This window comes from Mobula hypostoma, chromosome 8, assembly GCF_963921235.1.
Source record: "Mobula hypostoma chromosome 8, sMobHyp1.1, whole genome shotgun sequence".
Lineage (NCBI taxonomy): Eukaryota > Metazoa > Chordata > Chondrichthyes > Myliobatiformes > Myliobatidae > Mobula > Mobula hypostoma.
The window spans coordinates 157,162,113-157,180,421 of record NC_086104.1 but is presented as its reverse complement, the minus strand read 5'-3'; the positions used below and the strand labels follow the sequence as shown (position 1 = coordinate 157,180,421).

The window sequence follows — 18,309 nt, the reverse complement described above, 5'->3', positions numbered from 1 at the left end:
GTTTCCACTTCCACCACTACTGCCAGCAGCCTATTCCACACACTCACCACTCTCTGCATAAAAAACTTACCCCTGACATCTCTTCTGCACCTACTTCCAAGCACATTAAAACTGTGCCCTCTGGTGCTAGCCATTCCAGCCCCAAGAAAAAGTCTCTGACTATCCACATGATCAATGCCTCTCATCATCTTATACACCTCTATCAGGTCACCTCTCGTCCTCCATCTCTCCAAGGAAAAAAGGCCAAGTTCACTCACGCTATTCTCATAAGGCATGCTCCCCAAACCAGGCAACATCCTTGTAAATCTCCTCTGCACCCTTTCTATGGTTTCCACATCCTTCCTGTAGTGAGCCGATCAGAACTGAGCACAGTACTCCAAGTGCTCTCCCACTGAGAGATCTGATACCTGACCAGGTTCATTTCTCAATACCCAATAAAGTACAGCCTCTCCTCTTGTAGGCGTATCTACATATTGTGTCAAGAAACCTTCTTGAACATGCCTAACAAACTCCACCCCATCTAAACCCCTCACTCTAAGGACATGCCAATTGATATCTGGGAAATTAAAATCTCCCACCAGGACAAACCTGCTATTATTACATCTTTCCAGATTCTGTCTCCTTATCCGCTCCTCGATATCCTTGTTACTATTGGGTGATCTATAAAATACACCCAGTAGAGTTATTGACCCCTTCCTGTTACTAACTTTCACCCACAGAGACTCCGTAGACAATCCCTCCATGTCTTCCTCCTTTTCTGCAGCCATGACACTATCTCTGATCAACAGTGCCATGCCCCCACCTCTTTTGCCTCCCTCCCTGTCCTTTCTGAAACATCTAAAGCCTGACACTCAAAGAAACTATTCCTGCCCCTGAGCCATCCAAGTCTCTGTAATGGCCACACCATCATAGCTCCAAGTACTGATCCACACCCTAAGCTCATCCACCTTGTTCATAATATCCTTGCATTCAAATAGACACATCTCAGACCATCGGTCTCCAAGCTTTCTCTATTTGTGAGCCAACCGTCTCTTCCTCCGTCTCTTTAGTTTGGTTCCCACCCCCCAGCAATCCTAGTTTAAACTCTCCCCAATAGCCTGAGCAAACATCCACACCGGGATATTGGTCCCCCTGGGATTCAAGTGCAACCCGTCCTTTTTGTATAGGTCACGCCTGCCCCAAAAGAGGTCCCAATGATCCATAAATCAGAATCCCTGCCCCCTGCTCCAATCCCTCAGCCACACATTTATGAACAATTTATTTTTGAGCATATTGTACAGTTTATTTTTCTGTGAATATCTTCAAGGAAATGAATTTCATGGTAGTATATGGTGACACAAGACCATAAGACATAGGAACAGAATTAGGCCATTTTTTTATTATCCCTCTCAACCCATTCTCCCACCTTCTCCCTGTGACTCTTGACACCTTTATGAATCAAGGACCTATCAACTTTGAATAGACCCATTGGCTAAACTGGGATGGTAAAGTGGAGATTCGTCTCTACCAAAGGAGGTGTAAGACACTCCTTCCCTCCACTAGCCTGCAGGTCATCCTTGGGCAAGGTGTAGCACCTGACTAGTCCTCTCCCCCAATCAGGGTCACGTGAAGCCATACAATCAGGTGGTGGATGGTCGTACGAGCAGCTGGTGTATATCACAAGTCCTGGTTATGTGACCACTGACGCCAGGCAGACAATCTCTGAAGAGTATTGGTAATGGCTGGAGTCACCTGTCTTGTAAAGACACTGGCCAGAAGAAGGCAATGGCAAACCACTTCTGTAGAGAAATTTGCCAGGAATAATCATGGTCATGGAAAGACTGTGATTGTCCACATCATATGATACAGCTCATAATGAAGGAACAAATGACTAAACATATGGATGCACTTTGATAATAAGTTCATTTGACTTTAACTTGACTTGACTTGGTGTCATCAGATCATTTAAGAATTACTTAGATGAGTTTTTGAAATGTTTTGCAGTAAAAGGCTATGGACAAGAGCTGGATAAGTAAAAATAAATAATAAATAGAGGGCGTACAGGAGCAAAATATATCAGTTAGTGTAGTGGTGTTGCAGCTACAACCTTGCACTCAACATCAGTAAGACCAAAGAATTGACTGTAGACTTCAGAAAGAGTAAGACGAGGGAACCCACACCAGTCTTCATCGAGGGATCAGAGTGGAGAGAGGGAGTAATTTCAGGTACCTGGGTGTCAATATCTCTGAGGATCTATCCTGGACCCAACCTATCGATGCAGCTACAAAGAAGGCACCACAGCAGCTATATTTCATTAGGAGTTTAAGGAGATTTGATATGTCACCAAAAACAGTGACAAATTACTACAGGTGTACCGTAGAGAGCATTCTAACTGGCTGTATCACCATCTGAAATGTGCAGTAGGGGAGGGCTACTAAAATAAGCTGCAGAGTATTGTAAACTTAGTCAGCTTCGTCATGGGTATTAGCCTCCATAGTATCCACAACATCTTCAAGAAGCAATACCTCCGAAAGGTGGCACTCATCACCCAGGACATGCCCTCTTCTCATCGCTACCACCAGGAAGAGGAACAGGAGCCTGAAGACAAACACTCAGTGTTTCAGGATCATCTTCTTCCCCTCTGCCATCCAATTTCTGAATGGACATTTAACCCATGAACACTACCTTGCTACTTTTTTGTTTCTATTTTGGCAGTACTTTTTAAATTTAGCTATTATATATATACTTACTGTAATTCATGTTTTCTTTCCTATTATCATGTATTGCAAGTTACTGCTGCCATGAAGACAAGAAGTTTCACGACATATGCCGGGGATATTAAACCTGATTCTGATATCAAAATGTAGCAGCAGCTACAATTTAAATGCATTTCAACAATTATGAGCATCACTGACTTGCAGTCTTTCCATTTAGATAATAATCTGCCTTTGATTTATTTTAGTGAAGTGCATGACCTCAACCCTCCCACGTTAAATTCTGCTTGTGTGTCTAACGTCCGCTCGCTCGATCTGCCATTGCACACACTGTTTTTTAATAACAACTCATCTTTCCATTATTTTTTGTATTATTGGTGAATGCACTTCATTTGAGCAAAGACCATGAGACCATGTCATAGAAACAGAATGAGCTATTCAGTTCATTGAGTCTGCTCTATCATCCTCTCTCAATCCCATTCTCCTGCCTTCTCCTTGTAATCTTTAATGCCATAAATCAACAACCTTCATTTTAAAGATATGCAATACCTTGGCCTCCACAGCCGCCTGTGGCAACCAGTTCCCCGGATTCACCACTCTCTGGCTGAAGAAATTCCTCCTCATCTCTGTTCTAAATGGACAGCCCTCTATTCTGAGGCTGTGCCCTCTGGTGGTAGACTCCTCCGCTATAGGAAACGTCCTCTCCACATCCATTCCATCTAGCCCTTTCACTATTCGCCAGGTTTCAATGAGATCCCCCTTCATTCTTCTAAACGCCAGTGGCTACAGGCCCACTGCCACTAAATGCTCCTTGTACGTTAACCCTTTCATTCCTGAGATCATTCTCGTAAACCTCCTTTGGACCCTGTCCAGTTCCAGGATCCCACCCACTTTGCTCTTGGACTGCCTGCTCCACTCCCATCAGGGAAGAGGCAATGTAACATCTACACCCAGACCACCAGATTCAAAAACAGTTTCTTCCCCCAAGCCATCAGGTTGATCAGCATCTTCACCCATTGACTCACCCCACCACACTCCCCACACCACTGCTTTATCATTTCCTGTCAGTCCCCTTACATACAGATACTCCTGTAGTTAGCGTCACCTTATGTACATACAATCAGTCTACGCTCAGTAACCAAAATGTGGGCTACAAATTACAACAGGAAAAAGAAAGTGAATGTCAAAAGGGCAATGTTATGATAGACATGGGAAATTTCAATATGCAGGTAGATTGGGAAAATCGGGCTGGTTCTAGATCCAAAGAGGGAGAATTTGTAGAATGTCTGCGATATGGCTTTTTAGCGCAGCTTGTGGTTCAGCCCACTAGGGGAAAGGATTAGGTGTTGTTTAATGAGCTGGATTTGATTAGGGAGCTTAAGGTAAAGGAAACCTTAGGAGTAAGTAATCATAATACGATAGACTTCACCCTGCAAGTTAAGAGGAGGCTGTATCAGTATTACAGTGAAGCAAAGGGAATCACAGAGGAACTGGCCAAAATTGATTTGAAGGGAACACTAGCAGGGATGATGGCAGAACAGCAAAGGCTGGAGTTTCTAGGAGCAATTCAGAAGGCACGGGATAGATGCATCCCAAAGAAGTAGTATTCTAAAGACAGAATGGCACAACCATGGCTCACAAGGGAAGTCAAAAACAACGTAAAGTTCAAGAGAGGGCATATAATAGAGCAAAAATTCATGGAAATTAGAGGATTGGGAAGCTTTTAAAAACCAACAGAAGGCAACTACAAAAGCCATAAGGAGGGAAAAGGAAATATGAAAATAAGCTAACCAATAATATAAAAGAGGATACCAGAAGTTTTTTTCAGATATAGAGTAAAAGAGAGTTGGGAATAGATATCAGATGACTGCAAAGTGACGTTGGAGAAGTAATAATGGGGACAAGGGGAAGGTGAACAAACTAAATAAGTAAACAAGGGAAAATCTGCAGATGCTGGAAATCCAGAGCAACACACACAAAATGCTGGACGAACTCAACAGGCCAGGTAGCATCCATGGAAAAGAGTACAGTTGAAGTTTTGGACCAAAACCCTGCAGCAGGACCAAATAAGTATTTTGCATCAGTCTTCACTGTGGAAGACACTAGCAGTATTCCAGAAGTTCAAGAGTGTCAGAGGACAGGAATGATTCTAGTTGCTATAACTAAGGAGAAGGTGTTTGGGAAACTGAAAGGTCTGAGGTTAGATCTGAACCGGATGGTGTACACCCGAGGATTCTGAAAGAGGTGGCTGAAGAGATTGTGGAGGCATTGGTAATAATCTTTCAAGAATCAATAGATTCTGACATAGTTCCAAAGGACTCAAAAATTGCAAATATTACTCCACTCTTCAAGAGGGACGGAGGCAGAACAAAGGAAATTATAGGCCAGTTAGCCTGATCTCAGTGATTGGGAAGATGTTTGAGTTGATTATCAAGGATGAGGTCACAGGGTACTTGGAGGCACATGATAAAATAGGCCAAAATCAGCATGGTTTCCTTAAGAGAATATCTTGCCTGACAAATATGTTGGAATTCTTTGAGGAAATAATAAGCAGGATAGACGAAGGATAATTGGTGGATGTTCTGTGCTTGTATTTTCATAAGGCTTTTGACAAGGTGCCTCTTGAGGCTGATTAACAAGTTTAGACACTATAGTATTGCAGGAAAGATACTAGCATGGATAAAGGATTAGCAAACTGGTAGAGACAAAGAGTGGGAATAAAGGGCAAACATGAGGAAATCTGCAGATGCTGGAATTTCAAGCAACACACATAAAAGTTGCTGGTGAACGCAGCAGACCAGGCAGCATCTATAGGAAGAGGTACAGTCGACGTTTCGGGCCGAGACCCTTCGTCAGGACTAACTGAAGGAAGAGTTAGTAAGAGATTTGAAAGTGGGAGGGGGAGAGGGAAATCCAAAATGATAGAAGACAGGAGGGGGAGGGATGGAGCCAAGAGCTGGATAGGTGATTGGCAAAAGGGATATGAGAGGATCATGGGACAGGAGGTCTGGGGAGAAAGAAAAGGGGGAGGGGGGAAGCCCAGAGGATGGGCAAGGGGTATAGTGAGAGGAACAGAGGGAGAAAAGGAAAGAGAAAAAGAATGTGTATATATAAATAAATAAATAATGGATGGGGTACGAGGGGGAAGTGGGGCAGTAGCGGAAGTTTGAGAAGTCAATGTTCATGCCATCAGGTTGGAGGCTACCCAGACGGAATATAAGGTGTTGTTCCTCCAACCTGAGTGTGGCTTCATCTTTACAGTAGAGGAGGCCGTGGATAGACATATCAGAATGGGAATAGGACGTGGAATTAAAATGTGTGGCTACTGGGAGATCCTGCTTTCTCTGGCGGACAGAGCGTAGGGGTTCAGCGAAATGATCTCCCAGTCTGCATCGGGTCTCGCCAATATATATAGAAGGCCACATCGGGAGCACCGGACGCAGTATATCACCCCAGCTGACTCACAGGTGGAGTGTCGCCTCACCTGGAAGGACTGTCTGGGGCCCTGAATGGTGGTAAGGGAGGAAGTGTAAGGGCATGTGTAGCACTTGTTCCGCTTACAAGGATAAATGCCAGGAGGGAGAAAGGGAACCTTTTCTGGTAGGCTGCCCATGACTAGTGATGTTCCACAGGGTCCGTGTTAGGACCACTCTTTTTTACATTATATGTCACTGATTGGATGACAAAATTGATGGTTTTGTTGCCAAGTTTGCAGATGATCTGAAGATAGGTGGGGGCAGGTAGTGTTGAGGAAGTAGAGATGCTACAGACGAACTTAGACAGATTAGGAGAATTGACAAAGAAGTCCCAGAAGGAATACAGTGAAAGGAAGTGTACGGTTATGCACTTTGGTAGAAGGAATGAAGGCATACATTGTTTACTAAATGGGCGGAAAATTCAAAAATCTAAGGTGCAAAGAGACTTGGGAGTCCTTGTGCAGGATTCCCTAAAGGTTAACTTGCAGGCTGAGTTGGTGGTGAAGAAGGCAAATGCAACGTTTGCATTAATTTTGAGAGAATTAGAATATAAAAGCAAGGACATAATGTTGGCTTTATAAGGCACTGATGAAGCCTCACTTGGATTATTGTGAGCAGTTATGCACCCCTTATCTTAGAAAGGATGTGCTGATATTGGAGAGGGTTCAGAGGAGTTTCACAAGAATGATCCCAGGAATAAAAGGCTTATTGTATGAGGAACGTTTGATGGTTTTGGGCCTGTACTCACTGGAACTTAAAAAAATGAGGAGAACCTCAATGAAACCTATCGAATGTTGAAAGTTGTAGATAGAGTGGATGTGGAGAAAATGTTAGGTTCAAGAGGTTAATTCCCGGGATGGAGGGACTGTCATATGTTGAAAGATTGGTGCGACTGGGGTTGTATACACTGGAATTTAGAAGGATGAGAGGGGATCTTATTGAAACATATAAGATTATTAAGGGATTGGACACACTGGAGGCAGGAAACATGTTCCCGATGCTGGGGGAGTCCAGAACCAGAGGCCGCAGTTTAAGAACAAGGGGTAGACAATTTAGAATGGAGTTGAGGAGAAACTTTTTCACACAGAGGGTTGTCATTCTGTGGAATGCTTTGCCTCAGAAGGCAGTGGAGGCCAATTCTTTGGATTCTTTCAAAAAAGACTTAGATAGAGCTCTTAAAGATAGCAGGGTGAAGGGATATAGGGAGAAGGCAGGAAAAGGGTACTGATTGTAGATGATCAGCCATGATCACAGTGAATGATGGTGCTGGCTCGAAGGGTTGAATGGCCTACTCCTGCACCTATTGTCTATTGTCTATTGTTACCTATAGTGGGAGAGTCTAGGATCAGAGAGCAGAGCCTCAGAATAGAGGGACGTCCATTTAGAACAGAGCTGAGGAGGAATTTCTTTAGCCAGAGGGTGGTAAGTCTGTGGAATTCATTGCCACAAGGCAGCTGTGAAGGCCAGGTCATTGGGTATATTTAAAGCAGAGGTTGATATGTTCTTGATTAGTCAAGCCATGAAAGGTTATGGGGAAGTGTCAGGAGAATAGGGTTGAGAGGGAGAATGGATCAGCCATGATGAAATGGCAGAACAGACTCAATGGGCTGAATGGCCTAATTCAACACCAATATTTTATGATCTTTACACTCAGTGTATGTTTACAGTCTTCTGCTGCTGTAGCCCATTCACTTCAAGGTTCAAGGTTCAGTATTCAGAGATTCTGTTGTACCGTGTGGTTATTTAAGGTACTGTTGTCTTCCTGTCAGCTTGAACCAGTCTGGTCATTCTCCTCTGACTTCTCTCATTAACGAGGGGTTTTCACCCACAAAACTGCCATTCACTGGATGTTTTCTTTTTGTTGTTGTTTTTTCTTCTCACCATTCTCTGTAAACTCTAGCTACTGTTGTGCATGAAAATCCCAGGAAGTCAGCAACTTCTGAGATACTCAAACCACCCTGTCTGGCGCCAACAATCAACAGTCAAACTCACTAAAATCACATTTCTTCCCCCTTCTGATGTTTGGTCTGAACAACAACTGAACCTCTTGACCATGTCTGCATACTCTTATACATTGAATTGCTGCCACGTGATTGGCTGATTAGATATTTGCATTAACGAGCAAGTGTAGGGGTGTACCTAATAAATTGGCCACTGAGTGTATGTATATAAGCTAATCTGATGTATTGATATTTATTGTGTTTATTATGCATTTTTATGCTGCATCAGATCCAGAGTAACAATCATTTTGTTCTCCTTTACATTTGTGTATGAAGAATGACAATAAACAATAAAGAATCTGACATCGTTTCTCAGAAGGATGTGGAAGAGGCTATATGAATGCAAATCTTCCATCAGATTAGAACAGACGAAGTCTAAAAAGGGACAATGAAAGATCTGGAACAAAAGCTGCAGTATGTCTTTTATTGGGCTTCAGAGAATGAGCTTCAAAAGTTAGCAGTCACAAACTACAGAATGTCATGTAGTTCTTTCACAGCCAGGTCGAACCACAACTTCCAGCCAACAAGTCTCCGGCTGCGTTACGCAATAGAGGAAGTCATTTCTGATCAGTTGCTCGATGAGACAGGAGATGAACTTCAAAGTGACCCCAGGATACCAAATCTAGTCGAACTGTTAAATCTGCAAGTCAAGTTATCCAACATTTGCACCACGGAGATTTTTTGCTTTGCAATCTGCACAGACCAAGTGTGGGATAAAGAAGGCCCAGCATAAATCTATGGAGACTTGAACTTGAAGCTGAAGGGACTGTTTACATGCTACCACGTTTTATTAGGCAGGTAGTTTGTGTGTTTACCCTTTTACATTGAGAGGTCTCCTGTGCCGAACATCATTGATCCGTGGAGGGAGCAGTAAAGTGGCTCCTTATCCACGGCCAACAGTGGTCAGGCATGGAGCCAATCGATGTACAAGAATAGGCTGCACTGTCTCAGGGAAGGCTCTAGACATGCCCAATTTCAGCTCAACAGCTCCCCTGACAGTCCAGCCAAAATCAGTACCTGACGGCCAGCAACTTCACGGCTCATGATCACCGCTCGTGACTTCGACAGTAACAGACTCCGCGAGGGAGGGAGAGAGGTTTCACAGAAGTCCAGCGGTCATTACAGAGGCTACTGAATGGACCCAGTTCATGTGTGTCTGAAAGAAAGAGGCATATGCCTTCTAAAAGGGATCCATACAACAGCTTTAGATCACGTTCCCTAAGGAAATGCCATCTCTCACAACACTTAGTCCTTTTTTTTGAGAACACTGCAAAACTGGGACCCGCGATGGCCCCCAGTCATAGGCTGCATCACATATCATAATACACTTTGAGTCAGTTCAGCTTGGTAAAACGCTGAAACCCGGAAATGGCTATATTCCTCGAGTCAGAATTTACAGTACGGTTAACAAAAAAGTTGCAAATTCCAGTTCCCCAGCTCTACAGAGTTGGATTATTTCTTCAGGTGAAGAGTGTCCTGGAACTTCGTGCTGGTGTAGCGTGCATGGAATCCCTTCTTGTTAATGGTGTCGTCTGTGTGAAACCGAATCATGATCGAGTCCCCGGCTGAGTAAATCTCCTCTGGAGGCTGCAACGGAAAACATTTCAGTTGGTAAATTATCGGTGCGTGTACTGTGAAAAACAAGAGCTTTGCATGCCACCAGTACCGATCACTTCCGCACAGCAGGGCGACGCATTCTCATCTCCAATCACGGCCCCAAACAGTCCTTGCAGGTGAGGCACCACTTCACCTGCAAACCTGCTGGGCTTGTCTCTTGCATCCGGCGCGCCCGACGCGGCCACCCTTACAATGGTGAGACCCTTTGTACGTCGGAGGGGCCGCTGCATCAACCACCTCCGCTCCCATTCGCCAAAAGCAGACCTTCCCAGTGGCCAAACACTCTAATTCCATCTCCCATTCCCATTCCAACATGTCGGTCCATGGCCTCCTCTTGTGCCAAGATGAGGCTACTCCCAGGGTGGTGGAGCAACACCTTATATTCCGTCTGGGTAGCCTCCAACCTGATGGCATGAATATTGATTTCTCCTTCTAGTTAAAAGAAATTCCCTCCCCCTCCCCTCTTCTTCTATTCCCCACTCTGCCCTCTTCCCTCTCCTCACCTGTCTATTACCTCCCTCTGGGTGCCCTCCTCCTTCCCTTTCTCCCATGGTCTGCTCTCCTCTCCGATCAGATTCCTCCTCTCCAGCCCTTAACCTTTCCCACCCTCTTGGCTTCACCTATCAGCTTCTAACTAATGTCCATCCGCTCCCCCTACTTTTTCATACTGGCTTCTTCCTCCTTCCTTCTCAGTGCTGAAGAAGGGTCTCAGCCTGGAACATCGACTCTTTATTAATCTCCATAGAAACTGCCTGACCTGCTGAGTTCCTCCGGCATTTTCTGACCTGGCACCTGTGTGGTACGCATGCTCCTCTTTATTCATCATCAAGCTAAATGTTTTACAGGTCTGGTTTTTGAGAAGCCACAAAAAGGAACTTTAAATAGTGTAATCATCAGTATCATCCCTAATTCTTTTCCATGTCGGTTGGCTCTACCATCACCAATATGCTGAAGCGGGGTAAGCATGTTGGACTCATCGTTCGGAAGGCCCAGCAGTGACTGTCCTTCCTATGCCAGCTTAGGAACCTTAACACCTCAGTGCGTATCCTGACGAATTTTTACTCAGCCATCACTGTGACAACCTCAATCACCATTTGGTTTCCCCCCCGCCTCCCCCTCCTCCAAGTTCAGATAGCAGTGAGTGATCCACTCAGCACAGAAGATCATTGGCTGTCAGCTACCAACATTAAAGGATCTGTTCATGGCCAGAGCAAAGAAACGAGCTGGGAAAATTACTTAAACACAAGGAATTCTGCAGATGCTGGAAATTCAAGCAACACACATCAAAGCTGCTGGTGAACGTAGCAGGCCAGGCAGCATCTCTAGGAAGAGGTACAGTCGACGTTTCGGGCCGAGACCCTTCGTCAGGACTAACTGAAGGAAGAGCTACTAAGAGATTTGAAAGTGGGATCTCCCACTTTCGGATCTCCCCCTCCCCCTCCCACTTTCAAATCTCTTACTAACTCTTCCTTCAGTTAGTCCTGACGAAGGGTCTCGGCCTGAAACGTCAACTGTACCTCTTCCTAGAGATGCTGCCTGGCCTGCTGCGTTCACCAGCAACTTTGATGTGTGTTGCTGGGAAAATTACCGCTGACCACAACCTTAACAGTCGCCTATTCACCAAATTACCACCAGGGAGACGCTATAAGTCCATCATCACCAGGACAACACATCATCTCTGAAGCTTCTTTCCTAAGGCTACCAGCTTCTCAACAAAACCCTGACTGTCCCTGCACAACATCGTTAAACGGTCTTTCCTGCTCTCCTTGTTCTGTTAATAGTTATTGAGTCAGTTCATTTATTTGAGTTTGATTATTGACGTACGCGCATGTGGCCATGCTGCTAATTGTAGATTGCTTATGGCTGATTGCACTATTGTCTTGTAAATTGCTGGTTGCATTTGTATTGTCTGTGATGGCATTGCCCTGCGTTTTATGCTTGGCATCAAACCACAATCAATTCTGGTGTGTTTTACATATTGGCAATAGAGTGATTCGGATTCTGAAAGGATCTAAGATGAACAGACTTGGGTCATTGCCAAAAAACTCCAGCATCAATGTTTTGGGATTGAGGTGATCACCCAACGACCACACCACATTCCTCCCCACAGGCCCCATCTAGGAAAGGTACAACTCGTCTGTTCTGAGTTTTGTAGCATGGTGGTAGTTACAGGAAAAGCTACAAAGTAAGATAGTGAGTTCTTACCCCAGAGCCACAGAACCTGCCCAGCCTTGGAGCAGTATCATCTGACCCATCGAACAGCTCCATGTAATCGTAGCCGCAGTCGGCTTCCTCCTCGATCTCGAAGGTCTGGAAGATCAGCTCCACCCCATACCCTTCTTCTGCTTGGACCACCCACTGACAGTCCGCTCCCCCGGGATAATTATTGTCTCCAAACTGGGAGTGGGAATACAGATCCTTGGTTTTCACTTCAGCCTTCAGCTTGCCTCCGCACTCTACAAGACAAAACATGCACGTGTAAGACTGGACTACCAGTCATATCAGATTCAGGTTCAATTATCATAGGTACGTAGAAAGACAGTGAAATGAGTCATTTTGCATTGTTCAATTAATCCAAGGTGTTTTCAGACTTCAGGAAAGAGGCACAAACTTGTTCCTTCACTGTCAAGCATGGATAGAACAAGGAATATTGAAAATGGACCGTGATAGAGCTTTACCAAGTGAAGGGACATAGAACCAAAAGATGGTGTCGCTATGCGGTCATCTTTTCTGACACACTACATAGGAAAGAAAAATTCCATTCAACACATAAGAGCCAGCCAGTCAGAAAGCCCCTATTCAAACAATGCAGCACCAGAGGAGCTCGAAGAGTTTTTCGGAATTATAGAACTGTAACCACCAGAGGACATACTAACCAGCTGCATATACAGACTGTGACCACTAGGGAACATACTAACCAGCAGATATTTAATTGTTAAATTGCAGACAAAATAACAATTTAACAATTGGATTCAACAGCTTTAACAACCAACACACCTAAGGATGTGCTGGCACCAACATAGCACATCCACAATGCTCAGCAGAACAACACAGAGCACAACAAGTAACAAAACCATAACAGTAAAAGAAGTCCTGTCTCTCTCCCTCTCTCTCCCTCTCTCTCTCACACACACACACTCTCCTCCAACTCCAGGTTGGTACTCCAGCTCCAGGCTTCAGTCATTGAGCTTTGACTTCTAGACCTCTATCAATCTTTGGGCTTCGGTCTTTGGTATCGACCCCAGGACTATTTGATGACGTAACCCCTAGCTCCAGGCTCGAACTCAAGCTCGCTGACTGACCGACCCTTGTGCCTCCTGCTCACATGGAGATCTGATTCTGGGACAGCCTGACACCCACAGATGTTCTTCATCATCCATCAACGTCGCTAGCCTTCAAGTGCAAAGCAGAGGCCTGGACTTCAGATCCTTCATTCCTACTTCTAGGAATCATTTCTAATATGGTTACACCCTTTTCTTGCCTGAAGGGACTGCTCAATTTAGGGCGGCTTGGTAGCGTAACACTATTACAGCTCCTACAACCCAGGTTCAATTCCTGCTACTATCTGTAAGCAACTTGTATGTCCTCCCCGTGATCACATAGACTTCCTCTGGCTGCTCTGCTTTCCTCCCACAATCCAGAGACATATGGATTCGTAAGTTACTACAAAATGGAGGAACTCCGCAGGTCAGGCAGCATCTATGGTAATGAATAAACAGTGGACATTTCGGGCCAAGACCCCTCATCAAGACTGGAAAGGAAGGGGAATGATGCCAGAATAAGAAGGTGGGGGAGAGAGAAAGTACAAGATAGAAGGTGATAGATCAAGCCAGATGGGTGAGGGAGGGGGATGAAGTAAGAAGCTGGGAGGTGATAGGTGGAAAAGGTGAAGGGCAGAAATAGAAGGAATTTGATAGGAGAGGAGAGTGGACAAAGAGAAGGAGGAGGGGCACCTAAGGGGGGTGATAGGCATGTGGGGAGATGAAGTAAGAGAGGAGCCAGAGTGCAGAGTTGAAGAAAAGGATAGGGGGAATTGGAAGAAAATTACTGAAAGTTGGAGAAATCATGGATGTTGAGAGGATGTTTCCATCAGTGGGAGTGTCCGGGATCCAAGCACACTGCCTCAGAATAATGGGACATCCCCTTAAAACTGAAATGGGGAAGGTCACCCAGAGGGTGGTGAATCCGTGGAATTTGTTGCCACAGGCCCTTGCTGGGGCCAAGAGGCAGAGATTGATAAATTATTGATTGTTAAGGATGTTAAGACTTACGGGAAGAAGACCGGAGAATGGGGTTGAAGAAAAGAACCAGCCATGGTTGAATGGTGGAGTAGGCTCAATAGTCCAGCTGGCCTAATCCAGCTTCTATGTCTTGTGTCCTGTTGACCACCATATTCCCTGCCTCTGCCTCTGCCTCTGCCTTTGTAGGACCTTCTCACCTTTGCAGAAGAGGCAGGTGCACCAGTACATTCAGACTGACAGTCCCCATATTGCCTATGTCTATAATGTTGGCAGTTTACTGAGTTACAGGGCCAATCTCATTGAATTCAATTGAAGATGATGCCAGCAAACAATGCAACCAAAGGTGCCGTCCTTCAGACAGTTCATGGAACGACTTCTTTTACTTCTTCTTGTCCTTTCAAATATGATTCTGCTGCTATTGGAGCCTGTGATTTACATTCCGATGGTGCGTCTTCAGGCCAATTGGGCGATCTGGTGCTTTGCTGCCTCCGAGGGAGTTCGGCAAGGTTTCGAGCAAAGTGTGCGGCCTAGGGGCCAAGAAGCCAGGAGACGGGGCACAAGTCCATGATCAAATCCATTTCTCGCTGGCCTTGATGATTAAAGTGTCAAGCAAGATTGAAATCAACAATGTCAAGAGCGAAAGGCGATCAGCACCGTCGGCCTGCGAGTGACCAGTTTCTCTCTTGCCCTCACGCACTGCTCCCAGAGAAAGGTGCCTGCGTTTGACTGGTCTCTCTCACCCTCTCACTCAATGCTGCCAAAGCCTTGGGAATTGGGCAAGGGTTAATCGATGAGGCTTGTCGGTTGGATTGAACAGAAATGAACTGAACATTCCTGGGCTGTTTCGATGACTTTCTGGATTGATGTTTTATATTCTGTGTTTTTCGTTGTTTGCGCGATTTGTTCTTTTTTTTTGCATTTTGTGATTTTGGGTGTTTGATCTTTTCCTCTGAACAGATCCCATGGCTTTCTTTGTTGCGTGCCTGCCTGTGGGAAGATGAATTCATACTTTGATAATAAAGGTACTTTGAAGCTTTGACCTCAGCCAACCTTCTCAGAGCACCATACATCAAAGTTGCTGGTGAACGCAGCAGGCCAAGCAGCATCTATAGGAAGAGGCGCAGTCGACGTTTCAGGCCGAGACCCTTCGTCAGGACTAACTGAAGGAAGAGTGAGTAAGGGATTTGAAAGCTGGAGGGGGAGGGGGAGATGCAAAATGATAGGAGAAGACAGGAGGGGGAGGGATGGAGCCGAGAGCTGGACAGGTGATAGGCAAAAGGGGATACGAGAGGATCATGGGACAGGAGGTCCGGGAAGAAAGACGGGGGGGGGGGTGACCCAGAGGATGGGCAAGAGGTATATTCAGAGGGACAGAGGGAGAAAAAGGAGAGTGAGAGAAAGAATGTGTGCATAAAAATGAGTAACAGATGGGGTACGAGGGGGAGGTGGGGCCTTAGCGGAAGTTAGAGAAGTCAATGTTCATGCCATCAGGTTGGAGGCTACCCAGAGGGAATATAAGGTGTCGTTCCTCCAACCCGAGTGTGGCTTCATCTTTACAGTAGAGGAGGCCGTGGATAGACATGTCAGAATGGGAATGGGATGTGGTTCACCAGCAACTTTGATGTATGTTGCTTGAATTTCCAGCATCTGCAGTATTCCTGTTGTTTGCTTCTCAGAGCACCCTGACTTGGTCGGCTTTACTGGCCTATTCTGTGAATACTCTTTGCTAATGGAGCAGAGACTGGAGCTGAACCTGAAAGCTCGCTTGACTTTTTGCTTCAGTTTTGGTATCCCAAATTTGCAAGTCTAAAGGAAGCTTAACATTCCACATCCATACAGATTTTTACATCCCTTGTGCTGCTCGTGATGAGTCAGTCTGCTCTGTTTCAAGAGTTAGTTAATGTGCATTCAGTGGAAGTAAACACTGTCAAGTGAAGAGCTGAGGCTTTTCAATACAATGAATTTCAGTTTCCCATGTAGTGCACCTGAACCTTCAAACAAGAATTCATGTCCATTCTGAGAACTATATGAAATTGGCAAACAAATCATAATATTACACAAGTACCATTTTCAGCATTAAAATATTTACGAAAACAATTTCTAAGCATTCTAAATTCAAAGGCGATGCCTTATGAAGCCGACATCTGTCATTAAGGACCCCCACTACCCAGGACATACCCTCTTCTCATTTCTACCATCACAGAAGAGGCACAGAAGCCCGAAGACACGCAGTCAGTGTTTTAGGAACAGCTTCTTCTCCTCCGCCATCAGATTTCTGAATGGACAATGAACCCACCCATGAACACTATCTCATTATTTTCCCTCTTTTTGCACTAATTATTTAATTTAATTTTTTCTTGTATATATTTCTTATTATAATCTACAGCTTTTTTATGTATTGCTTTGTACTGCTGGCACAAAACAACAAATATGCCAGTGATATTAACCTGATTCTATTACAAATGAACAACTGAATTTGTTCATTCCTAGTATGATTCAGCCAAGTGTAATTACATGTTAGTACGTGGCCAAGTGGTTAAGGCGTTTGTCTAGTGATCTGAAGATCGCTAGTTCGAGCCTTGGTTGATTCAGCATGTGTGTCCTTGAGCAAGGCACTTAACCACACATTGCTCTGCGACGACACCGATGTCGAGCTGTATGGGTCCTAATGCCCTTCCCTTGGACAACATCGGTGGCGTGGAGAGGAGAGACTTGCAGCATGGGCAACTGCTGGTCTTCCATACAACCTTGCCCAGGCCTGCACCCTGGAAACCTTCCAAGGGGCAAATCCATGGTCTCACGACACTAACGGATGCCTGTATATATGTAATTACATGTTACGTAAGGTTGAAGGCTGCTTACCAGAGCTGTGAGTAGCCTCAAAGCCTTTCTTCTGCACAGAGTTGTCAGAGAAGAACTTGATAAACATCCTGTTCAAGGTGGAGATCTGGGGTTCCGGTTTCTTACTCCCACAGAACCGCCCAATGACCTTGGCCTTGGCGTCTTTGCCATCATAAAGCTCCAAGTGATCGTATGCACATTCTTGGTGTTGTTCAATATCCAGCTCATTGAATGCCTTCAAACCAAACAGAACCAATCAGAATCAGAATCTGGTTTATTGCCACTGACATACATCGTGAAATCTTTCCTGCGGTGAAGCGGCGTACCGAAGCGATAGAACACGATGTTAGGATGACGGTTTAAGCGCAGGGCTGAATTGGAAAGGTCGGGTACAGGCCGAATCGAGGCAGGGGGGTCCAGGCCCCAGTATACATCGAAGCGACTGAACCCAATGATTGGACGGCAAATCAGATTGAAAAGGTCAGGGTGTCAGGGCCCAAAGCGGGGGTCAGGTCAGTTCAGCTTGCTGCTCCACTCTGTACTGAACTAAGGGTCTGGGGACTGACTCTTTCTGTGAACCAGTTCAGAAAGCTATTTGAGCAACACACATCAAAGTTGCTGGTGAACGCAGCAGGCCAGGCAACATCTCTAGGAAGAGGTAAAGCTATTTGCTTGTGTTTATTGTTTGCATGCTTTGTTTTTTTGTTCTCTGCACATTGGGAATTTGACGGTCTTCTTTTTTTTAAATGGGCTCTTTTGGGTTCCTTTGTTTCATGGCTGCCTGTTAGGAGACAAATCTCAAGGTTGTATAATGTATACAAATTTTGGTAATAAATGTATTTTGAACTTTGAGAAGCTGCTCCTAAAAGGTGGAGTGTGTGTATTCAAACTCATGTACCTCATTCCTGATGGTAGTAATGAGCAGAGGGCATGTTTTGGGTGGTGGGATTCCTTAAAGATGGATGCTACCTTTTTGAGGCATTGTCTTTGACAATTTACCATGTCTTTTTTCCCCAAAGGCACAGCCAACTCCCAAATCATATCCTATTGCCTTGGCAACCGTAACCTCTCCTTCCTTTCTCAGTATGGTCAGATATTAAATTTCTCTGCTGAACCACCGCTCATCAGCTACAGCCCAACTGTCCTACCTGCCTGTGTCACAGAACATCCATATATGGTTATGAGTGGGTTAACTCAATCTGCCAGCCTTGGAAATGCATTGTAGCCACCGCCCAACCACACTGCATATCAATGTACAAAACGGGTATTTACACAACTAAATTTAAAAAGGATCTAGTGCTTTCCCAGCGTCTCTGACGAATATACTCTTCTCGGAGTTCCAGCTGGGTACAGGTTTCAATTTTAACTGACGTTTCAATGACAAACTCCACCATCTTCATCAGGGATGATGCCTAGGCACATCTAGTTCCGTGGTATATAT

General features: G+C 45.0%; 1 protein-coding gene across 1 annotated transcript in view; it reads right to left on the bottom strand.

The window, feature by feature from the left end:
- Positions 1 to 8,378: 8,378 nt before the first annotated feature.
- The window catches only part of LOC134351111 (bone morphogenetic protein 1-like), a 273,809-nt gene continuing 263,878 nt past the window's right edge, over positions 8,379 to 18,309 (bottom strand). Inside the window, exons 19-21 of the mRNA XM_063057200.1 lie at positions 16,890 to 17,103; positions 11,992 to 12,242; positions 8,379 to 9,756 (exon numbers count right to left, since the gene is read on the bottom strand). Coding sequence (XP_062913270.1) covers positions 9,622 to 9,756; positions 11,992 to 12,242; positions 16,890 to 17,103 — 600 coding nt within the window. The 3' untranslated portion in view covers positions 8,379 to 9,621. The remainder of the gene's footprint in view (positions 9,757 to 11,991; positions 12,243 to 16,889; positions 17,104 to 18,309) is intronic.